The sequence below is a fragment of the Convolutriloba macropyga genome, chromosome 6 (assembly GCF_964194025.1).
Source record: "Convolutriloba macropyga chromosome 6, txConMacr16.3, whole genome shotgun sequence".
NCBI lineage: Eukaryota > Metazoa > Xenacoelomorpha > Acoela > Convolutidae > Convolutriloba > Convolutriloba macropyga.
Genome location: NC_134473.1, coordinates 21,695,196 through 21,713,485, shown reverse-complemented (window position 1 = coordinate 21,713,485; position 18,290 = coordinate 21,695,196). Strand labels below are relative to the sequence as shown.

Below are 18,290 nucleotides of genomic sequence, written 5' to 3'. Positions count from 1 at the left end.
TGAGACTCCAAACTCGTCAATAATGATGAATTATAAAAATTGATTACTTAACGATTTGGAAGCGCTTTTGGAACACAGAAGCGGCGACAATTCTTTTTTTTCAAAAAAGTCTATAATCAACTATTATTTTATTTGCGCAAATCAGATCCCATTGTTACCCCGACGTTATTTAATCAAAAATAAAACATAAGCCAAATAAAAAGAGTTAGTTTTTTCATCAGAACTCAAAAGTTCTGAGCAAGAAATAATCGCTACTTTTTTTTGACCAGTGGTTGGTACCCATTCGAGATTTTAGAATTCTGTATTGATTCCGGCAGAAAATTCTGCAAAACAAATGTTTTAAAGGATACGACTTAATCACAATTTGATGAATCGTGGAAACCCAATCCTACCAAAACTCTGTTTTGGCAAATTCACCAACAAATCTAATCTGGAAAACACAACACAGATTTTTTACGCAATTGAGACATTCAATTGATTAGAAAACAAGCCAGCCCAAGCGTTACTCAAGGCATTAAGTTAAGTACCTAATCCTAAACGGGCTATCATATAATTTAAAAAACTGTAGAGAGCAATACAGAAGAGGTATATCAGAAAAATGAAATTAAAAACTAGGTATGGTATATAGAGAGGAAGGTAAAACAACACTCCCGTCCCAAAAACAGCTCCATTATCTCATTTGGAAATTCCAGTTTGTTAGCTACACCATGGATACACGAGTTAACCTGCAAAAACGATGAAGCCACCAACACGAGTTCTGAGGTTATCAACAACTCAGTAACAAAGACCAAAGTTGCCTAAAAACAATCGCTGCAAACACGGAACAAAAGAGTAATCAGAAGCCGCAACAGAGTTCTCTACCAACATCAGTCTCTAGCTCAATTATATGCAAAGGCAGCCATCTACTATGGGAGCGCCTTTCCTTAATGAAAAGTCTTCCACGCTGTCAGCTTTGGATATAATTGAGACAAAGCGCTGTTTCTCTTGTTTGTATTCTATACACATGTTTAGGCAAGCCAAAAATAACGTTAATTGTCGGAAAAAGTGCTGAAACAGCCCTCACAAAACACTTCTACACGGAATTGAGATGTTTTATTCGTCATAATCCTGATTAACTAGCAACAATAAAATAACTAATGTTGGCGCTGGTCGAAGTGAACCTCTTCATGGATAATGATTGAGGAAGACTGCTTCAAAGTCATCTGTCAGTAAGTTGAAAGGCATCCTTCAAGTGAAGGCACTGCGGTTGATTAACTATTCAGGTTAAGATATCATGGCTCTAATTTTGTGCGATACCTTTTTGCAATAACTCTCGGGTGTCCAATAGTCTGGCTAGTAGATTTGGTTTGCAGGGCACAGCAGTGATATTTACTGCCAATGCTATTAACACTGAGGAGATCAATGTTACTAAATGGTTGAATTGACTGTAAGCAAAGATAAATTGAATGTGGGCTCAGATTTGATTGATGTCAAAGCAGTATAAGAAACATACCAACCCTAGCAGTTTTAGAACACCTTAAAGTGCTATGGTAATGTTGAGATGATGCTTAGACAGAATGTATATTGCGCCATCAACCCGTAAAAGAACTTCGCTGCCGACGAGAAGTGCTCACTCTTCGTCGTTCGCTTGCCCATAGGTTGGGTTCTGAGCGGTCCCTCACCGTCGTCTTCAGGTTTAGACTCAACGTGTTTCAAAGCAAATATGGAACGCGATTTTGAAATGGCTAGTCAAGTAATGTCTTGGTACGATATGGCGTCATATGGCGCATTTAAGCAAATAGATCCATAATGGGCAGCGGATTGAGAAGGACAACTTGAGCAGGGGAAATCACCAAAATTACTACAGTGCAAATTGGGAAGAGACATAATGTAGAAAGCTTTTGTTTGAAAACAACATACCGTTGCCCAATAGTTAGTTCTCCGCGCTCGTGAAGTTGAAAGTATTAGACAAAAACGCTCATAAATTATCAAGCATTAAGAGGAAAGTTCTCTGATACCATCAAGGAGGACTCGAATAAAGGCTATGTCAAGAGGGTAAAAGGTGCCCACAAGACGAATAGTGCAGTAGGTAGCACTCAGAATCCTATTAAACTGTATAATGTTGTAGGGTGCTCAACGGGGCAGCCAGGGTCCGTGGGTTCATTAAACAAGTAGGTGCTTACCGGTTCTGCCTTAGTGCAAAATCCTATCTTGAAAATTTCCCGGCTCAGTCAACATCAGGACGTGGTATCGGCCAACATCGAATGATTGTTCTTCTAGTTTTGAGTTTCGTCAAGTGACCAGTGATTTTTGCAAATTTTTTGCAGAGTTGAAACCAAATAAAATGTTGTGGTGCATCAATACACGCGATATATTTTAGGCCAAACACTGGCCCTCTCTCGCCAATTACACTGCAGCGCACTACGCGTGATAAAGCTACTCACAACTCACAAGCTGTGAAAGCTGTCATTGAAAACTTCGATGTGGACAGATACTTCAATTTGGTAGAGTTGCCTATGAATGCCATCAAAAGGTTTAAGCAATTGGTTCAAATTCTCCGTTTAGTTGGGTTCAAACTGACTAAGTTTGCGAGCAATGTACCAGATATGGTGGACCGAATTTACGGGTCTCTTCAAACAGCCGAACCAAAATTGATCGTGTCGTCAAATGAGGACTACTCAAACATCCTCTGGCTTCGATGGGATCTAAATAACGAAAATTTAGTTGTGAGTTGAATTTCTAGCAGCACTGTCACGAATATAGCGCTTGGTACTGAGCCCAGGTTCCAAACAATTTCAGCTCATTGGCTTAGTAGCCTCATTCCATGTTGGTGCCCGACTGATGTCGAAAGACATCCAGTGCTTCAGTAGCTAGCATTTTGACGTTGAAATACTCAAAGATTTACGGCAAAGTCTCACGGCAGTGCCTGACGAACTGCCGCTGCTATCCAATATTACTTTACCAAGAATTTTTTTCTCTGGACCGGCCAAACAAATTGAAATTCACATGTTTGGGGATATTTCTCAAGATGATTTTCTCGTGGTTGTCCTTCTCATGACTAACAACAGAACTAGCATTTGTCATGCGAAGGGCCCGGGTAGCAGCAATGAAACTCAATACTATTCCCAAAAAAAATGTCGGAATACACCAGAGTTGACCAATGGAACCATATCGCCCCGTCTGGCAATCCAGCCAATGCTGGCAATCGTAGAATGTCCACTGAAAATTTGCAATCATGTAGCTCGATGAAAGGTCTCAACTTCTTGAAAGCCACGCACTTCATTTGCGATCCAAATACAGACGATGTCGATAATAACAAGCTGACAGCTATAACTAGGGAAACAGATAATAATTCCACTTCATTTGTGACTGCTTCTGCAATCAACCAAACTGAAAAATAAGGTAAACCGTCGTTGTGTTTTGATAAGATTAGTTTTATCAAAAAATTCTACGTTTTACTGCCTATTTATTTTGCGAAGTTTACGAATCTGTTGCCGCAACACCAACGTTAGCATAACTGATCCTACGGATTTTGACAAAATTTAGTGCCATTTTCTGTATTTTGTTCAAGGAGAGTCCCTCAGCTCCAAAAAGAGGAACCAGCGCGACATAGAAACCGTCAAAAAGAAGAACCACATTGCTCAGTTATCTTTGTTCACGGTCTTGTCCGCTCAAATGGTCGAATGAAGCGGTTAATTGATCTACATTTTGACATTAAGAGTCCTTTTGTTTCGATTGGTGCCAACTTTTGTTAAATTGTTTTCGCGACACACTCACTTGAAACATCACCATCAGGGCGTTGATAAATTAATTGAAGGAATTCGATGCCATCTTCAAACTACGATGCTCACAACAATTTTTTGAAAAGATTTGCGTTTTGCGCAGACTGTTCTGGGCGGCCGCTACTCAATCAATCATGGCTAACCTGCCAGTGGAACGATCTGCGTACCAATCTCCTCCCTTTATCAAAACCGGGGTCGATTTTGTTGGCTCGTTTTAGGTCACCGTTCGTAGCACTCCCGAAAAGAGATGGGGATTCCCTTTCTTGTTTGACTACACTAGCTGTACATGTGTAAAGCGTCCCTTCAACGGACGCTAATTCATGAGTTATTGAAACAGAGCGCGTTTTTCTCCCGTCGGGGTATTCCTGACATTATCTGGTCAGATAATCGTACTAACATCGCAAAAGGGAACAGTAGGGAACACTTAGTAAAAAAGGGAGAATTAACAATATTGCTGCTGAACTTGCCCACAAAGGCAATATGTTGAGATTCAATCATTCCAGTGAGCCTCACTGAGGCCTCATCTGGGAGGGGCTGCTGCGTAGTTTCAAGCGGCTACTTTACACCATCCTTGCAGGACGTCGCCTCCCAGATAGAGCTTTGGTTGTTACGTTTTGTTCGGTGGAGCATGCACATAAATCAAGTCCGTAAGCGACAGTGAGCGCCAACTCTGCGAACCAAGCACGCTAACACCTAATGATTTCGGCAACAATGCAACAAAGCAAGCAGATTTCCTGCAAGCAGTAACCATGCAAACAGTATCCCTTCGTCATTGGCGTAGATGAGTTCAATCACCGTAAGCGCACAGTTTTACGCTAACGCTATTTGGTCAAGTTGGATCAAAGAGTACCTCCCGGCAATAAACAAACCTTCTTAGTGACAGACGCCTGTTGAGCACATCCTAATGACCACTGACTTTGAGTGTGTGTTGAGGAGACCAACCTTAGAGTCTCCTACCTTACCGCTCGGATTACTGAACTGTGTACGGTTTCTGAAAGCATCGCAAGCTCTACCATATTGTACACGTCTAGTTGATTGCTCTTCCACCTGCTTTTAAAATCGGTACTTATTCTCCCAACATCTTCTTCTGGGCTTCCAGACTCCTGTCTTTGGATTTTTAACTTTCTATTTAGTTTTTCTCGGGAAAAATGAATAGACAACAGTTTTTTAGGGTCCAATGTATTCTGAGATACATGCAATTTGGCTCACCATTATACAGAAATAGATCTATCTTGTCTCTCTAGAGCTAAAGCTCCTAAATGTATCAGTTTTTGGTGTATTTTCCTGCACGATTACAAGATAAACTACTTTATTTGCAAAATATACTTTCAAAAAACTGTTTGCTAAAGAAACAGGAAAAGTTGGGTGAACTTCACTTTTTTCATTTTGTTTCTTATCAAAATTACCTACTTTATGATACGAGCCTTCAAACATTAGTCCTCCTAGCATTAACAACCCAGGTTGAGGTGCCATCCGGAAGTGACCCCTGATCAGACCGTGCCAGACGAAAGTTACCTCTGATCAGACCCTCCCAGACCAAAGTATCCTCTGATCAGACAAAAGTGCGCTCGAAACTGTCTCTGATCAGACCTTCCCAGACGGAAAGGACCTCTGATCAGACCATAATCAGACCATTGTCCAGAAGATTGAGCGACCATGGCCCAGTTCAAACCCAGACCATTGTCCAGACGATTGTGCGCTCAAAATCACTTCTGATCAGACTATTGTGCGCTCAAAAGTTGCTCCTGATCAGAATATCGTGCGCTCAAAATCACCTCACCACACGAATTTTGTTATAATATATTCTTTTCATACGAAATGATGTTTGCAATTTTATATTCATCTAAAGAAAAGACTATTCTAAAAGTATTATTGCTAATGAAAAGAAAACCCAACTGCTGAGTAAAAATTATTTAGTATACATTAGTGCATATTTCCAACTCAATGGATAAATTTAGACAGCTTTCCATATAAAACATCGTATACTACAGTTAAACAAAATTTCCGTGTAAGGGGACTGACATGTTCAATCAGTTGGACCCCTTTGGTTCTGATCATCAAAGACATCAGACTCTAGATCTGTCTGTGATCAGAATGCTGCTTTTTGTTGCCTCTTGACAGAGCCGACATCTCTCTGTAAAAAATCAGAAAAAAATTCCGCTCGAAATGGTCTCTGATCAGACTAATATGCGCTTGAATCCACCTCTGTTCAGACCATTCCCATCCTGAAGTGACTTCTGATCATACCATCCCCAGACCAAAGTGACCTCTGATCATACCATCCCCAGACCGAATTGACCTCTGATCATACCATCCCCAGACCGAAGTGACCTCTGATCATACCATCGCCAGACCGACGTGACCTCTGATCATACTACTGTGCACTGGAACCAAATCCCAGACCCTGTAACTTTGGTCTGGGAACACACCGTGTGCGTTGGACTTGGTCTGATCAGAGGTTACTTCCGGATGACATCTCAACCTGGGAAGGCACATAGTTGGTTGATGATCATAGACAAAATGTCGCTTTGAGGTCTCGGAACACATTTTATTGTTTCACAGCCCTAAACCTTCCTTCAATACAATAAGCAGAAAATTTCTCTGGTTTAATTAGTGCGCTATTTTCCCAATCCGATCAGTTGGCAGTTGTTATTGTTTTTTTTTTCAAAGTAAGCCATCTTCATTTTATGGGGCTGCTCAAACCAATATATAAAATATATATTTGCACATTTTGCGAACAAATGAGATTTTAAAACACAATTTTTCAAGTTTCTTCTATCAGTTCTTTAGCGCTTTATGACTTTTGCAGAATTCCCGGGTAACGCATTTTCTTGTCCTTGTGAACTTTGCCTGAATGAAATAGAAACAAAATATTAAGTTTCGTTTTCTAGTGTATAGTTCCGACAGCTTAAGTGTATGGCTATTTTTGGAGCTCATTTAAGAGCAGGTTATTCACAAATTCTTGCAAGAAACTTCCAGGTGCAACAGGAACAGTGAATATAAAAAATAAAAATTAAGTTAAAATCATTATAATAATTTTGTGATGTTCTCGTTTCACCGTGAACACATTTTTCTCTTTTCAGACCAATTCACCGTGAACACAACAACTACATAGGACATAATGGATGCTGTCAGTATCAGTGTGATAACTATCTTGTTCACGGCTATGAGAGGATGTTCCTCACCCCTCAAGAATACGTAGACAAACTCACAGACTACAGGTTGGTAAATAATTAAAAAAACAGTTTTTTATTACATTACAAAGCTGCTAAGTATAAAAGGAGTGAAGAAATTGTCAAGCTCATATAAACGTTACATATGAGCTTTGTCATAACTCCCTTAAGGTAAAATCTATCTTACGTTTTCAGTGCGTATTTGACATAAATAAAGCCAATTCAAAGGCGGTTATTTGACGTAATTAAGAAGCCAAAATTCGGTTTAGTTGATCTTATTCCGATAAGTAATATTCATATACAACAACATAAAATACAATCATGTATTTTCAAACACGGGGATAATTAATTTTTTGTTTTTCGAAACAAATATTGTATTCTGGAATCAAAATTTATCATGGTTATCTCGAATAACTTTAATAACCACGAGAAAGTTTTAACAGTGAGCACGAGAGGGAGGAAGTAAGTGTGAAATTTTTGAATATTTAGTGAGGAGAACAAAATACTGAACTTGATTGAGGCCTACTACAATGTGAGGTGCAACAGGAATATGATCACAAAACTGGGATTTGGAAAAGGGGCGCTTGTCAGAACAAACCACCCTTTCGGGCATATGCCGCAAAGGTAATGTTTAGTACATAAGGTTCATTCGGCTATGAGTAGAACTTTAGTCGTGATGAGAGTTTTTTTTCGGTAGGCCTTTCTTGGTTTCTTGGAGACAATGTTCCATTTTTTGGGGAAATTTGGAGAACTGTGATGGTCAGTGCCCAATCTGTGATGATGCTCTTCCCTAATCGAGACCTTGAATTTATGAAAGGCCCCAGGTGTGGGAGGGCAGGTTTAGACCTCGACTTATGAAAAGATCTTATAATTCTAGTAGGGGGTCCAATACTGACTATAAATACACAGTCCAGCTCCTAACTATAGTCGAGGTAAAGTCTTTTCATGGTCCAGATAAGGTCTTTTCATAGCAGACTATGTTCGCGATTGGTCTTTTCATGAGTCGAGGATCGCATTTTGTGGGATTAATAACAGTTAATTTTTCTATGATTCTTTTTTTAGATGTGTACCACATATCAGAAACACCAAACTAGCGCTGCAACAAGCAGTCCACCTTTGAAAAAAAGTGGAATTCTGCCGAAAAATCTTAAGTAATATTGAGTTCTTAAGATAAATTAGTTTTCGCAATTAACCAATATAGCGAATTTGTTCGACTGAATTCAACCAGTTAACAAAGCGCAAACAATCGCCATTTCATCAGCAATGAGTTTTTTGTGTTATGATTTAGTTCATTTGGTTCTAAAATTCATTTTTCAATTATATTTATAATAGCACAGTTCGTTTTTTTTCGAAAAAATATGAGAAAAATTTAAAAACTTGAACGGTAGAACCCGTTGACTACGTTATAAGCAAAGGACAATTTTCAGTGCAAATGAATTTTTTTTGGGTCCAGCATGAACATTTTAGGTCGACGTAAAGTCGAGCATCATATTTGGGTTGAGCTAAAGTTCAGCATCAAAAAAATTGGTCGAGCCATAAATTCTTTTCATGGGCTGTTTGGTCGATAAATTCTTTTCATGGGATGTTTGAGTCCAGCATGGTCTTTTCATACCACTTTTTGGTCGCGCATGGTCTTTTCATAAGTCGAGGCCTAAACCTGGAGGGTTGAGGGGGTAAATACTGAATTAAATTACACGGTCGAGGACCCTAGTTAAATTCGAGGCTAAATCTTTCCATAAGTCCAGCCAAATTCTTTTCATAAGCAAAAAGTTCCGACAACATCTGGGTTCAATCTCGTGATCTTCTCCAATCTTACCCAATGCTTAACCAATTGCGCTACATGACTTTAACTTTGAAGGAAATTGAAAAAAAGTCATTATAACGGTCGCGAGCGCAATTCCAGGACATGTTTTATTGTCCAGCCAAATTCCAGAGCACCTTTATTGTCCAGCCAAATTCCAGAACACCTTTATTGTCCAGCCAAATTCCAAGACGTATGTTTTAGTTCCAGCCAAATTCTGGGACGGTTGTGTTAGTTCCAGCCAAAGTCCAGGACAACACATTAGGTCCAGAAAAATTCCTTTCATACCCAATATCTGTCGAGGACAGCTTTTTCATACCTTAAATCTGTCGAGGACGGACTTTTAATATTTCCCGGTCCCGACTAGGGTTATGAACAATCTTAAAAGCAAACTTCAGCACATGATTATTTTAATAAGACATAAATTAAGAACTTAGCCTGTGAAGTTGACATATGAGGACCAGACACTGACCGTTCGAAACGAGCTTATAAACTCTAGTTTGGTTTCTGATCAATGCTTGTCCTTTTAATTTCGAATTCAGCTCGTAATTCGTGTGGTCATCATAGCGTGATTACAGGTAATTTTAATGAGTGTTATATCCACAGACGACATAACCTGAATTTTGTAGTTCAAAAACTTAATATAAAAGTAAGCTTGAAAGTTGCGATGAAAATTCATTTCTGTTTGTCGCAGAGTTAAATTTTGTGTTTCAAGATTGAATTTCCCGACGCGAAAAACAATTTTCTCAGTGATATGTCTAAGTACGGGCTAATTGCACAGATTAAATTTAAAATTAGTTTCTAGCTGCACAAATGAGAAAAGTGAAATGGGAATTAATTAATAAATGAAAAAAATACCTGATCTTAGTTTCATCATACTAACTGCAAAAAACATAGCCGGAAGAATTCCGGAAACGACTCGAAGTGGGAATCCATTTAAACGCCATGCAACTACTCATCAGACAAAACGTGCCTCCACTAATTTATGATTATATTGAAACAAAACCATAAAAGAAAAACACTAAAAACAATAGAATCAAATCTGTTAAAAAATGATTTAAAAAAAATCAGATCAAATTTTTTTAAAACTTGAGATCCCAGTAACACTATCTCTGCCAAAGTTACTTCATCAAAACAACTAGTACTTACTAAAACCGATTATGTGAATTTTTAAAAAAAATACTTGAGGCCAAATTGTGAAAAAAAGCTCTTAAAAACAACATGCACTAAAAAAACTGGAAAAAGCTAATAAATTTTTTTAATATTACAGAAGCATAAAATCCAAAGAAAAACTCCTTTCATCCAATGGGGTATCCAGATGCTCGCAAAACAATAGGGAAGTCATAATAGGCTAAAAAACTTTTCTATTAAACCGAAAAAAACTTTAAAAAATTAAGAAAAATAGTCCCAATTTTAGACATTTCTTGTCACATTTCTCAACAAAAAAATGATTTATATCCACAAAACTGCAAACAATTTTTATCTAAAATTGTTCAAGTAGAAGGGGTCTTTTCAACTGACTTTTGAGCTAGTAAAACAAAACAATCGTCAAAAAACGCAAAAATTAGCCCGAAAATCATCAAAAAATTATGAAAACCCTCCGAATTAGCATAGAATTCATACGAATTTCCAGAAACCTTCAAGCCACTACCAAAACTAGCCTAAAAATAAAACAAAATTATTACCAAACCTCTTAACCAAAAATTTAAAAAATGCTTTAAAATGCCGCATGTGAACAAAAAATTTTGCCCGCTTACAGAATTTGTTTTTCACACCTCAATTTCTCGCTCTCTAGAAAAAAGCAATATGGACAAAACATACCGCAAATCCCCTGTCTAGGTGGATTTATTCATTAGTCACATGTCTATGCGGATGAACAAATGAATGAAAAAAATAAGAACAACAAAATTATAAAATGACATTTAAATGACAAACTATGGAAATGCCGGTTAAATTAGAACTAAAAAGTATTACTAAAATGGCATGTCCATGTGATATATGATCAATAGCAAATCAATTCGTTTTAGAAAAAATAGTCTTCGGCTTGGTGTCTGGATATTAACTATTCTAATCTGATTAGTCTGCTCACAGTTTTTCGAATTCGACGACCAAAATGTTTTTGAGCGTAGAATTAATAACTACTTGAATCTTGCGTTCTCAATCAGATTTAGATTATTGATTTTCTCAAAGTGTTGTCGTTTACGAAACAAAACCACTAATACTTTATTGTTTTATGCTCCATAATCTTTCAAGCTGGACATGCGTTAATAAAGAAACTCTTTGTACGTTTTTCTGGTACAACTGTAGAATGAGCCTCTTTTATAATAATTACAAAGCAAACTTTGTTAGATAGGTATTCTTGCTCAGTTTTGCATTTGTTCAAGCTCATATTTGAGAGTGCTCGGTATTTAAACCTTGTCAGATTAATAGCAGCCTTCATTTTTTTTTTAATTTTTGGAGCTTTGGCAGAAAGTAAAACGCTTTATCTTCAGAGAACAGTCAGTTGAATCATTCATGAAGGGGTAAAATACAGACCGTAAATCAGAAACTGGTTCGTGATCAGAAGAACAGCCTACGCAAAATAAAGAAAGATTTTATCTGTGATTAATTGATCAAATGAGATGACAGGGTGTTCCGGGTGTTTGATTTCACAATATCAAGCTCCCTCATAAAAGAAACATTGGTAGGTTTTTTAGGTGTGTGTGTGTAGGACTTCTATTGCTCACTGAATCAGCAATTTTTCCTAAAAAATGTGAATAAACTTTGATGACACTTTGCAACATTGCGAAAAAGTGTCCCTGTTAAGGTACCTGAAAAAGGGTACCACTGTTTGGTCACTTTCCGTCTTTAGAATCCGTAAAACTTATCTTAATTCATGACATGCTGCGGAAATTGACCAAACAGTAACAAATTCTTTTTTGTTGCCGGCTTCATAAGGAAAACAATTCAGCATGGTAGTAAAGGGCTCTTGTTCTCATGCCATTATGTGCCATTCAAAATCCGCAATCAAGTGACATCCAATATCTGCTCGGTTGAGAATTGTTTTAACTGAGCTAGTGACCTCTGCCTTTTGTTTTGAGCTTTTAGTTCTAAGATGATCCTTGTCTTGTTTGACGCTGTTCAATTCGGAGAACAAGCTTGTCGCCAATAAAGCTTTTGACTCATTTTTTCCACAATTTCAAATAGTGCATTTCGCATTTGGTGCCGGCTCGTGAACAAGAGTATGACAAACTGAAAAAAAACGACAAATGGACAAAAAGAGGGTTCATACTTTATGCTGTCTTATAAGGGACTATATTTTAATGCTGTCTCTTAAGACCAAATAATAAAAACTGAAACAAAATTTGATGTAACAAAAGTTGTAGCATAATTCATTCATTAGATATCGGTTTCCTGTGCATTATTTTTGTTGACTGTATCGTAAAACTTCCCCCGACCGGAGATTTTTGAGATAATACTATCATTATGAGCGCACAGAGGAAGTCTACTCTCGATTTTATACGGTGTACAACGTTCGAAGTCTTTTCCATGAATCACATTTTCTTCGTTTTTCTATAAATTGTGATGCATTTTTCGCTCTTATGTCAGCGGTTGTTTGTAGATACGGATTCCCTTATGTTCTGGGCACGTCTGATGACTTGTGGGTGCATTCGTTCGCCTATCACAGTCCGCAGGAGTACCTCACATTCTGGTGGTTCAAACACAACATCATCTGCAAAGATCAACCTTGGGTGTGTAACGAAACCAATGGTAAGTCCAATAATCATTCAATTGTAGCTGGGCAGTAAACTCAGAGCCTTCGTCGCCCGCTTTTGAACTTTTAAAGTTCTTTCATTAGTCGAGATTTAGACACCGGCATCATTTACTAAAAGATAATTAAATACTGGTCATTCTTAAACGTGATCGCAACCGATTCTAAAAAAATCGTTTTGGTCTGAACCACTTGTCTCATACAAACTTTTCAACCGGCATTTTAACCCGCGGGTTTTCATTTAAAAGAAAACAATTTTTCTTATCTTTTTCAAAAAAAATCTAAAATTGAGAGCTGGGATTGAATGACTTTCTCTACAATTATATTGCGCCCATCTGCTTGTATAAAATACAAAAAATAACTGATCCTATTTTTTGTAAATATTGATGTCCTATTTGTTTGAAAAAAATTCTTCCTGTCAAATTTTCTAGCAAACTGTAAATTGGATTAAACTTTGTGTTGCAATTCTTCTGAATATAATAATGTAAATAAAAAGAACTCTGAGGACCTTTTTTTTGCGTTTCACCGGGGTTTTCTTTTCTACTGACACATCCATTTACTAAGTTTTTAGGCAAATACGGTCGACTTCTGTGGTCGCGAAACTTCTGACTCCCCATTAACAATTGTTATGCATACTACGCACTGGATCTTGATTTAAGTTCTCGCCGAAAACAGAAACAAAGCCTAACTTTTCAAAACTTTACAAAAGTTCAGCTTAAAAAAATACTCCCGCTACGTTCTGTCAGAATGTTGCAGAGTTAACCAGGTTTAGACTTCAGATCACAATGCTTGACAAAAAAGCATAACGGGAAGATTCATAATTTGATAATGCACAATTGATGACCAGAAATGAAAAACTTAAATACTCGGTTATGATCTGCTGGCTATAATGGAATAGAAATTGAAGCAGCTAAATCATTTGGTTTCAATCAATTAAAAAAGCGGAATTATACCCCATAAAACATAAATTTGTCCGGATAACTTGTTACAGTTTATCCTTTTTCCAAAAAAATATTGCTTTAGTTGAGTTGTCTTGGTGGAATAACGAAGAATCATTGCACTGCAGCCCGTACCTAACTCCAAGTATGTTTCAGTACTGGACCAGTGTAAATACGAGTCTGTACAATATCAAGTGTATTAGTCATATCAGACTTGAAATACACTTGGCAAGTGATTCCCAAGAGTAAATTAACTTTTCAAAAAAATTCATGTGAAGTATTCGAATATCAAATTCCGAAAAACTTTATAACGTGCCACGATTTCTAGGTTTACGTTCGCCACTTTCCCGGCGTCCTGAATATCGGTACCAGACTGGTACGAAATGGTACTCGACACTACTTAAGCATCTCTGGGAGGTCCCAATGGGTCATTTCAGGAAGTTATGGATCGTTTTCAGCCGTTTTTCAGCCGTTTATGAGCCATTTTAAGCTGAATTGGTGCCGAAAATCAACATTTCTTGATTTTTCAGATTTGGCAATTGTCAAACAACGTTACTAGGGGGAGTTTTGAGGTTTTTAGGCTATTTTTGTCTCTTCCCTGCTATTTTTGACGTTCTTTTGCTATTTTTGACATTTCCCGGCTGTTTTTGACGTTTTTTGGCTGGTTTTGACGTTTCCCCGGCTATTTTGACAACTTTTTGGCTATTTTTGACGTTTTGTTTAGTAAAATATCAAAATTGCTGCCAGTCTTGAATGTAAAAAACCGAATTGATCCCAGTCTGGCAAGTAATAAAAATCAGAATTGGTGCAAGTCTGAGAAGTAAAAAATCAGAATTGGCGCAAGTCTTGCCATTGTAAAATCAGAATTAGCCCCATTCTCGCAAGTAAAAAATCAAAATTGGCGCAAGTCTGGCCACTGTAAACTCAACTCAAGATGAACGCAAGTCTGGCAAGTCAAAAAAGTGACATGAATCAGTCTATGATTCAGTAATGATGAGGAATTGCATTTACACTGACCCAGTACTGAAACGCACTTGGAGTTAAGTACGGGGCTGCATCAGAAAAATTTGGTGCAAGAATTAACGAACCACAAAACATTTTAGAGTCAGAGAATAGACCATACTAAAGAATACTTTTTCTCGACTTACAGACAGATCACACATGGTTCAATTGTTTTGAAAAACATTTTGCCGATTTCAACTTGTAAGCTTGACTAGGTAATTTTAGTCAAAACTCTTTATCCATTTCAAAAGTTGAGATCTAAGCCTAGTCACATTTTTATTGGACTCGCGTTCAATTCTGTTTCGGGGGTTTGGTCCGGAAGAAACCCATTTTTGTAGCTTAACGGTTAATATTTTTTAAATAGATATTTTTGCTCTTCATAACTTTATTTTAAAAATTATTTTTAAAAAATAGTTATTTTTGCTCTATATATTTTTATTCAAAAATAATTTTATAAAAGATAGGTATTTTTGCTCTATATGCTTTTGTCGACGAATGGAAAAATTTTTGTTTCTTCGATGAATGGAAAAATTACTCAATATTATCGTGCCAAGATCTGAGAAATCTTGTATATGGGTCTCGGATGCAAGATAATTTATAGAGGCTTTTACCTGCAAGCGTTTGATTTCTGTACTAGATCTGCTTTATGCGTGTTTTGTCCCTCCGTGCAAAAACATTGATCACTTGGAAAACCACTCAATAGCTTCCCAAGATCTATGAAACGGTAGTGTAGATCTTAGGATCTCCAAGATCATAATTGGACTTAAAAAATATCTTGTGGAAAATGCATGATTTGGCGTGGACCTAGCCTGCATGTTGTCGTTCTTCGCACTGGGCTGTAATTATTTACAAAATAGTGTAAAATATTTAATTTGCAACATGTTTACCATTTTGTAAAAGAATAGTCGAACGAAACAAATGTTTCAAATCTTTACATGGACACTTGTTACATAATAAAAAAATATAACCCGAAAAAGCGTTTATAATTAATCAATTTTTTCCGTCAAATTTAAGAAGATTGGCAGGTGAACTTAAGAGAACTCGATTCAATTGTTAGACATTTAGATCTTACATCATATCAAATTTTAGTAAATGGTCTGAAACACTGATGATTTAATCTCGAGAAATGAGCCCAAGTAAATGATTTTGTGCAGCTTGACTAGTGATGCAGTTTAACCATGTTTCGGTTTAAGGAGCGAAGCTAGAAAGAAATCTCATGAAATGTCAAATTTTACATTTCTGGGTAGGGGAAAGGGGAAAGGGGAGGGGAGTGCGATTATAAAAAGCGGGTTTATGGAAAAAAACACAATTTTTTTCTAATAGGAAATAAATCCCCATATTAATATTAATCTTCGGTTGTGATAATTTGTTCGTTTGTGATAGTTTCTTATCAAGTCCCACGGGCCTTGGCATGGCGAGGCATAACCAAATGCACTAAATTTTCAACTGTTCAAAATTAAAGTGGGGTTTATTACGACTCGAATAGGAGTTTTGGTTTTCTTTAGGTTTTTTTTACCGGAAGTACTATTCGTTCAGACGATGTTTTGAACTAAAAGCGAAAGTGAGAAAAATTGCCGTGTGAACTAATTTTTTCCGAGCGAGAGATGTTTTTTGATCATGCGCTGCTTTTAGTGAAAGACTTTTTGACTTGAAAAGTGGTTTTTGACTGAATGACACATATAGATAACCATTTTGGCCGTTATATAGATAGCCGTTCGTCTAAGCGGCACATTTTTTTGCTTGTAATTTGTTTTTTTTTTTGTAAAAATAATTTTCATTCGATGCTATATTGAAATGTAAGCCTCGGAAATTGATACCACAGTGTTTTGCGGAGCCTGAAAATGCGTTTGCAGTTCAAAATTGTCGCATATTTCTTGATTTTTTAGTTAGTTTTTTGTAATTTTCCCTTGATATTTCATATACTCAACGCCTCTTTCCATCTCGATGTAATTTTGCGTTATAAAATTGTACATATGCTAATCCGAATTTGGTATTTTATCCAATTGTTCTCAGTTTTTCGTTTGTTTTCTGGTTTTAATTACTAGAAATAGTCTTTTTGTGCATCATGAGGGACTGTCATTCCGTTTCAAAAAAATCCAATCATTTTTTGGCGTTAAGTTTTTAAAAAAACAGTTTTTTCTTCAGTGAAAAATTTTTTTTATAAATGTGGTCTCAAAACTTTATTGAACAGTTTTTTTAGCAAAATGTTTTGTAAATTTGATTTCTGCTTTTTTTGTTACATTAAGGAAGATGGATGTTTGTCTCGAATGTTTCGTTGTCTTTGCTATCTCTCGAATGCTGAACAATAAAATGTATTCATTTTCTTTATTTTTTAATTTGATTTTTAGCTTTCAAAAAAATTAGTCTTTTTGTTACTGTGTTCATTACATTGTATTCGTATTTTTCAAATTCTATTTTGTATCATTCTGACTTTGTCCTGGCACCTACATTTTTTTCGTTATTTTGATTTTTTCAGTTGTCAAAATTGAGTGATTTCAGCTTTTTCGTAGATTTTCGTCAATTCTTTGGTTTGCAACTAATTTCACTCATCATAAATTAGTACTGAGAATTCGCTAGAAAACCTATTCCTATTTTACCACTTATTATTACTTATTGCATTTTTCTTCAGTCCTTGGTATTGTTTTTAAACAATTTTTTGCCTTTGCTTATTATTCTGTTGCTAGTCTTTTCTATTAATTTAAATTTTGAATTAGAGTGAAATCATGTTGTCTGGAATATATACATCAGGGAAAAAGTATGTGTTGTTTCTGTCTTAATTGCAGTGATTAGAAATCTAACTGTATGGTCTTCTGATTCTTATATTTGAGCATTCTTTTTGAAAAACTTTAACGTAGTTTCTAAGATTTTTATCTGCCGTTTGCTTTCGCGACCTTGAGAGTGGAATCATGAATTATTTGCGGGCAATTGATAGCCTTGTCAGCTTATTACTATTTTGGCCATCCTAATTATTTCGGACTTTTTTAACGTTACCAAACGTTTTCAATAGAATAAAATTTTGCTGCGTTTTGTTTCTCTTGATGACAGGGGTTTAAATTTCACCAATTTTTAGATCAGACCTGGGGAGGTAATGAGTTGATGGTTTATCACAAAAAGTAATGGCTTCAGCTGCAATTACGATTTTTTTTGTGAAGTTTTGATGCTTCGAGTAGCTTCCAGAATTCTGCCGGCTGTGTTTTCCTTTGGGAGTTTCTTTTGTGAAGGCACTTTTCCTTGTGCTTTTTCCTATCTAAATATATGTTTTTTGTGGGTTCCTTTTCAATACCGTAATGATCAGTTTTGTAAAAATTTCCTTCATGTTTTTAGCTGAGGCCTCCACAAGCGGTGCTTCGAGGAGAGATGGAAATGCAATGGATGAAATTGAGGAGGATGAGTTAGCTGAACAATTGCGTAACGAGCTCAGATGAAGACGATTGAGCTTGACACAAAACAACTCACATCAAAATACCGCAACATAAAATGGAGATGGACAAATAAGACATCAACTATCATTTTAATGCAACTCCTTTAGATGGAGTACAAGGGTCAAACACCATGCTGATATATGTATATATATATATAAATATATATATATATATATATATATATATATATATATATATATATATATATGAGGGTTTGACGGAGAAATAAAATGAGTAATTCAACCGGCAGTTTAAGAAATACAAGAACTGAAACTAAATCTACATATATATAATTCGTCATTTGAGGCCACCATGTGTTATGCCAAAAATTGTGAGCCATCTTTTCTAGCAAATAAAGTCTAATGGCCTCCAGTAGTCTGCAAACCCTCCTCATTGTGTTTATTTTTTTTTTGGGGGGGGGGGGCGTGGGGTAGATTTCTAC

General features: G+C 36.6%; 1 protein-coding gene across 2 annotated transcripts in view; it reads left to right on the top strand.

Annotated features, from left to right (window-relative positions):
* The window catches only part of LOC142340859 (uncharacterized), a 55,478-nt gene extending 37,499 nt beyond the window's left edge, over window positions 1–17,979 (top strand). For both annotated transcript variants that reach the window (XM_075391604.1, XM_075391603.1), the window contains 4 exons: window positions 6,845–6,982; window positions 7,424–7,558; window positions 12,337–12,485; window positions 17,751–17,979. In XM_075391604.1, coding sequence (XP_075247719.1) covers window positions 6,845–6,982; window positions 7,424–7,558; window positions 12,337–12,485; window positions 17,751–17,851 — 523 coding nt within the window. In that variant the 3' untranslated portion in view covers window positions 17,852–17,979. The remainder of the gene's footprint in view (window positions 1–6,844; window positions 6,983–7,423; window positions 7,559–12,336; window positions 12,486–17,750) is intronic.
* Window positions 17,980–18,290: the final 311 nt, after the last annotated feature.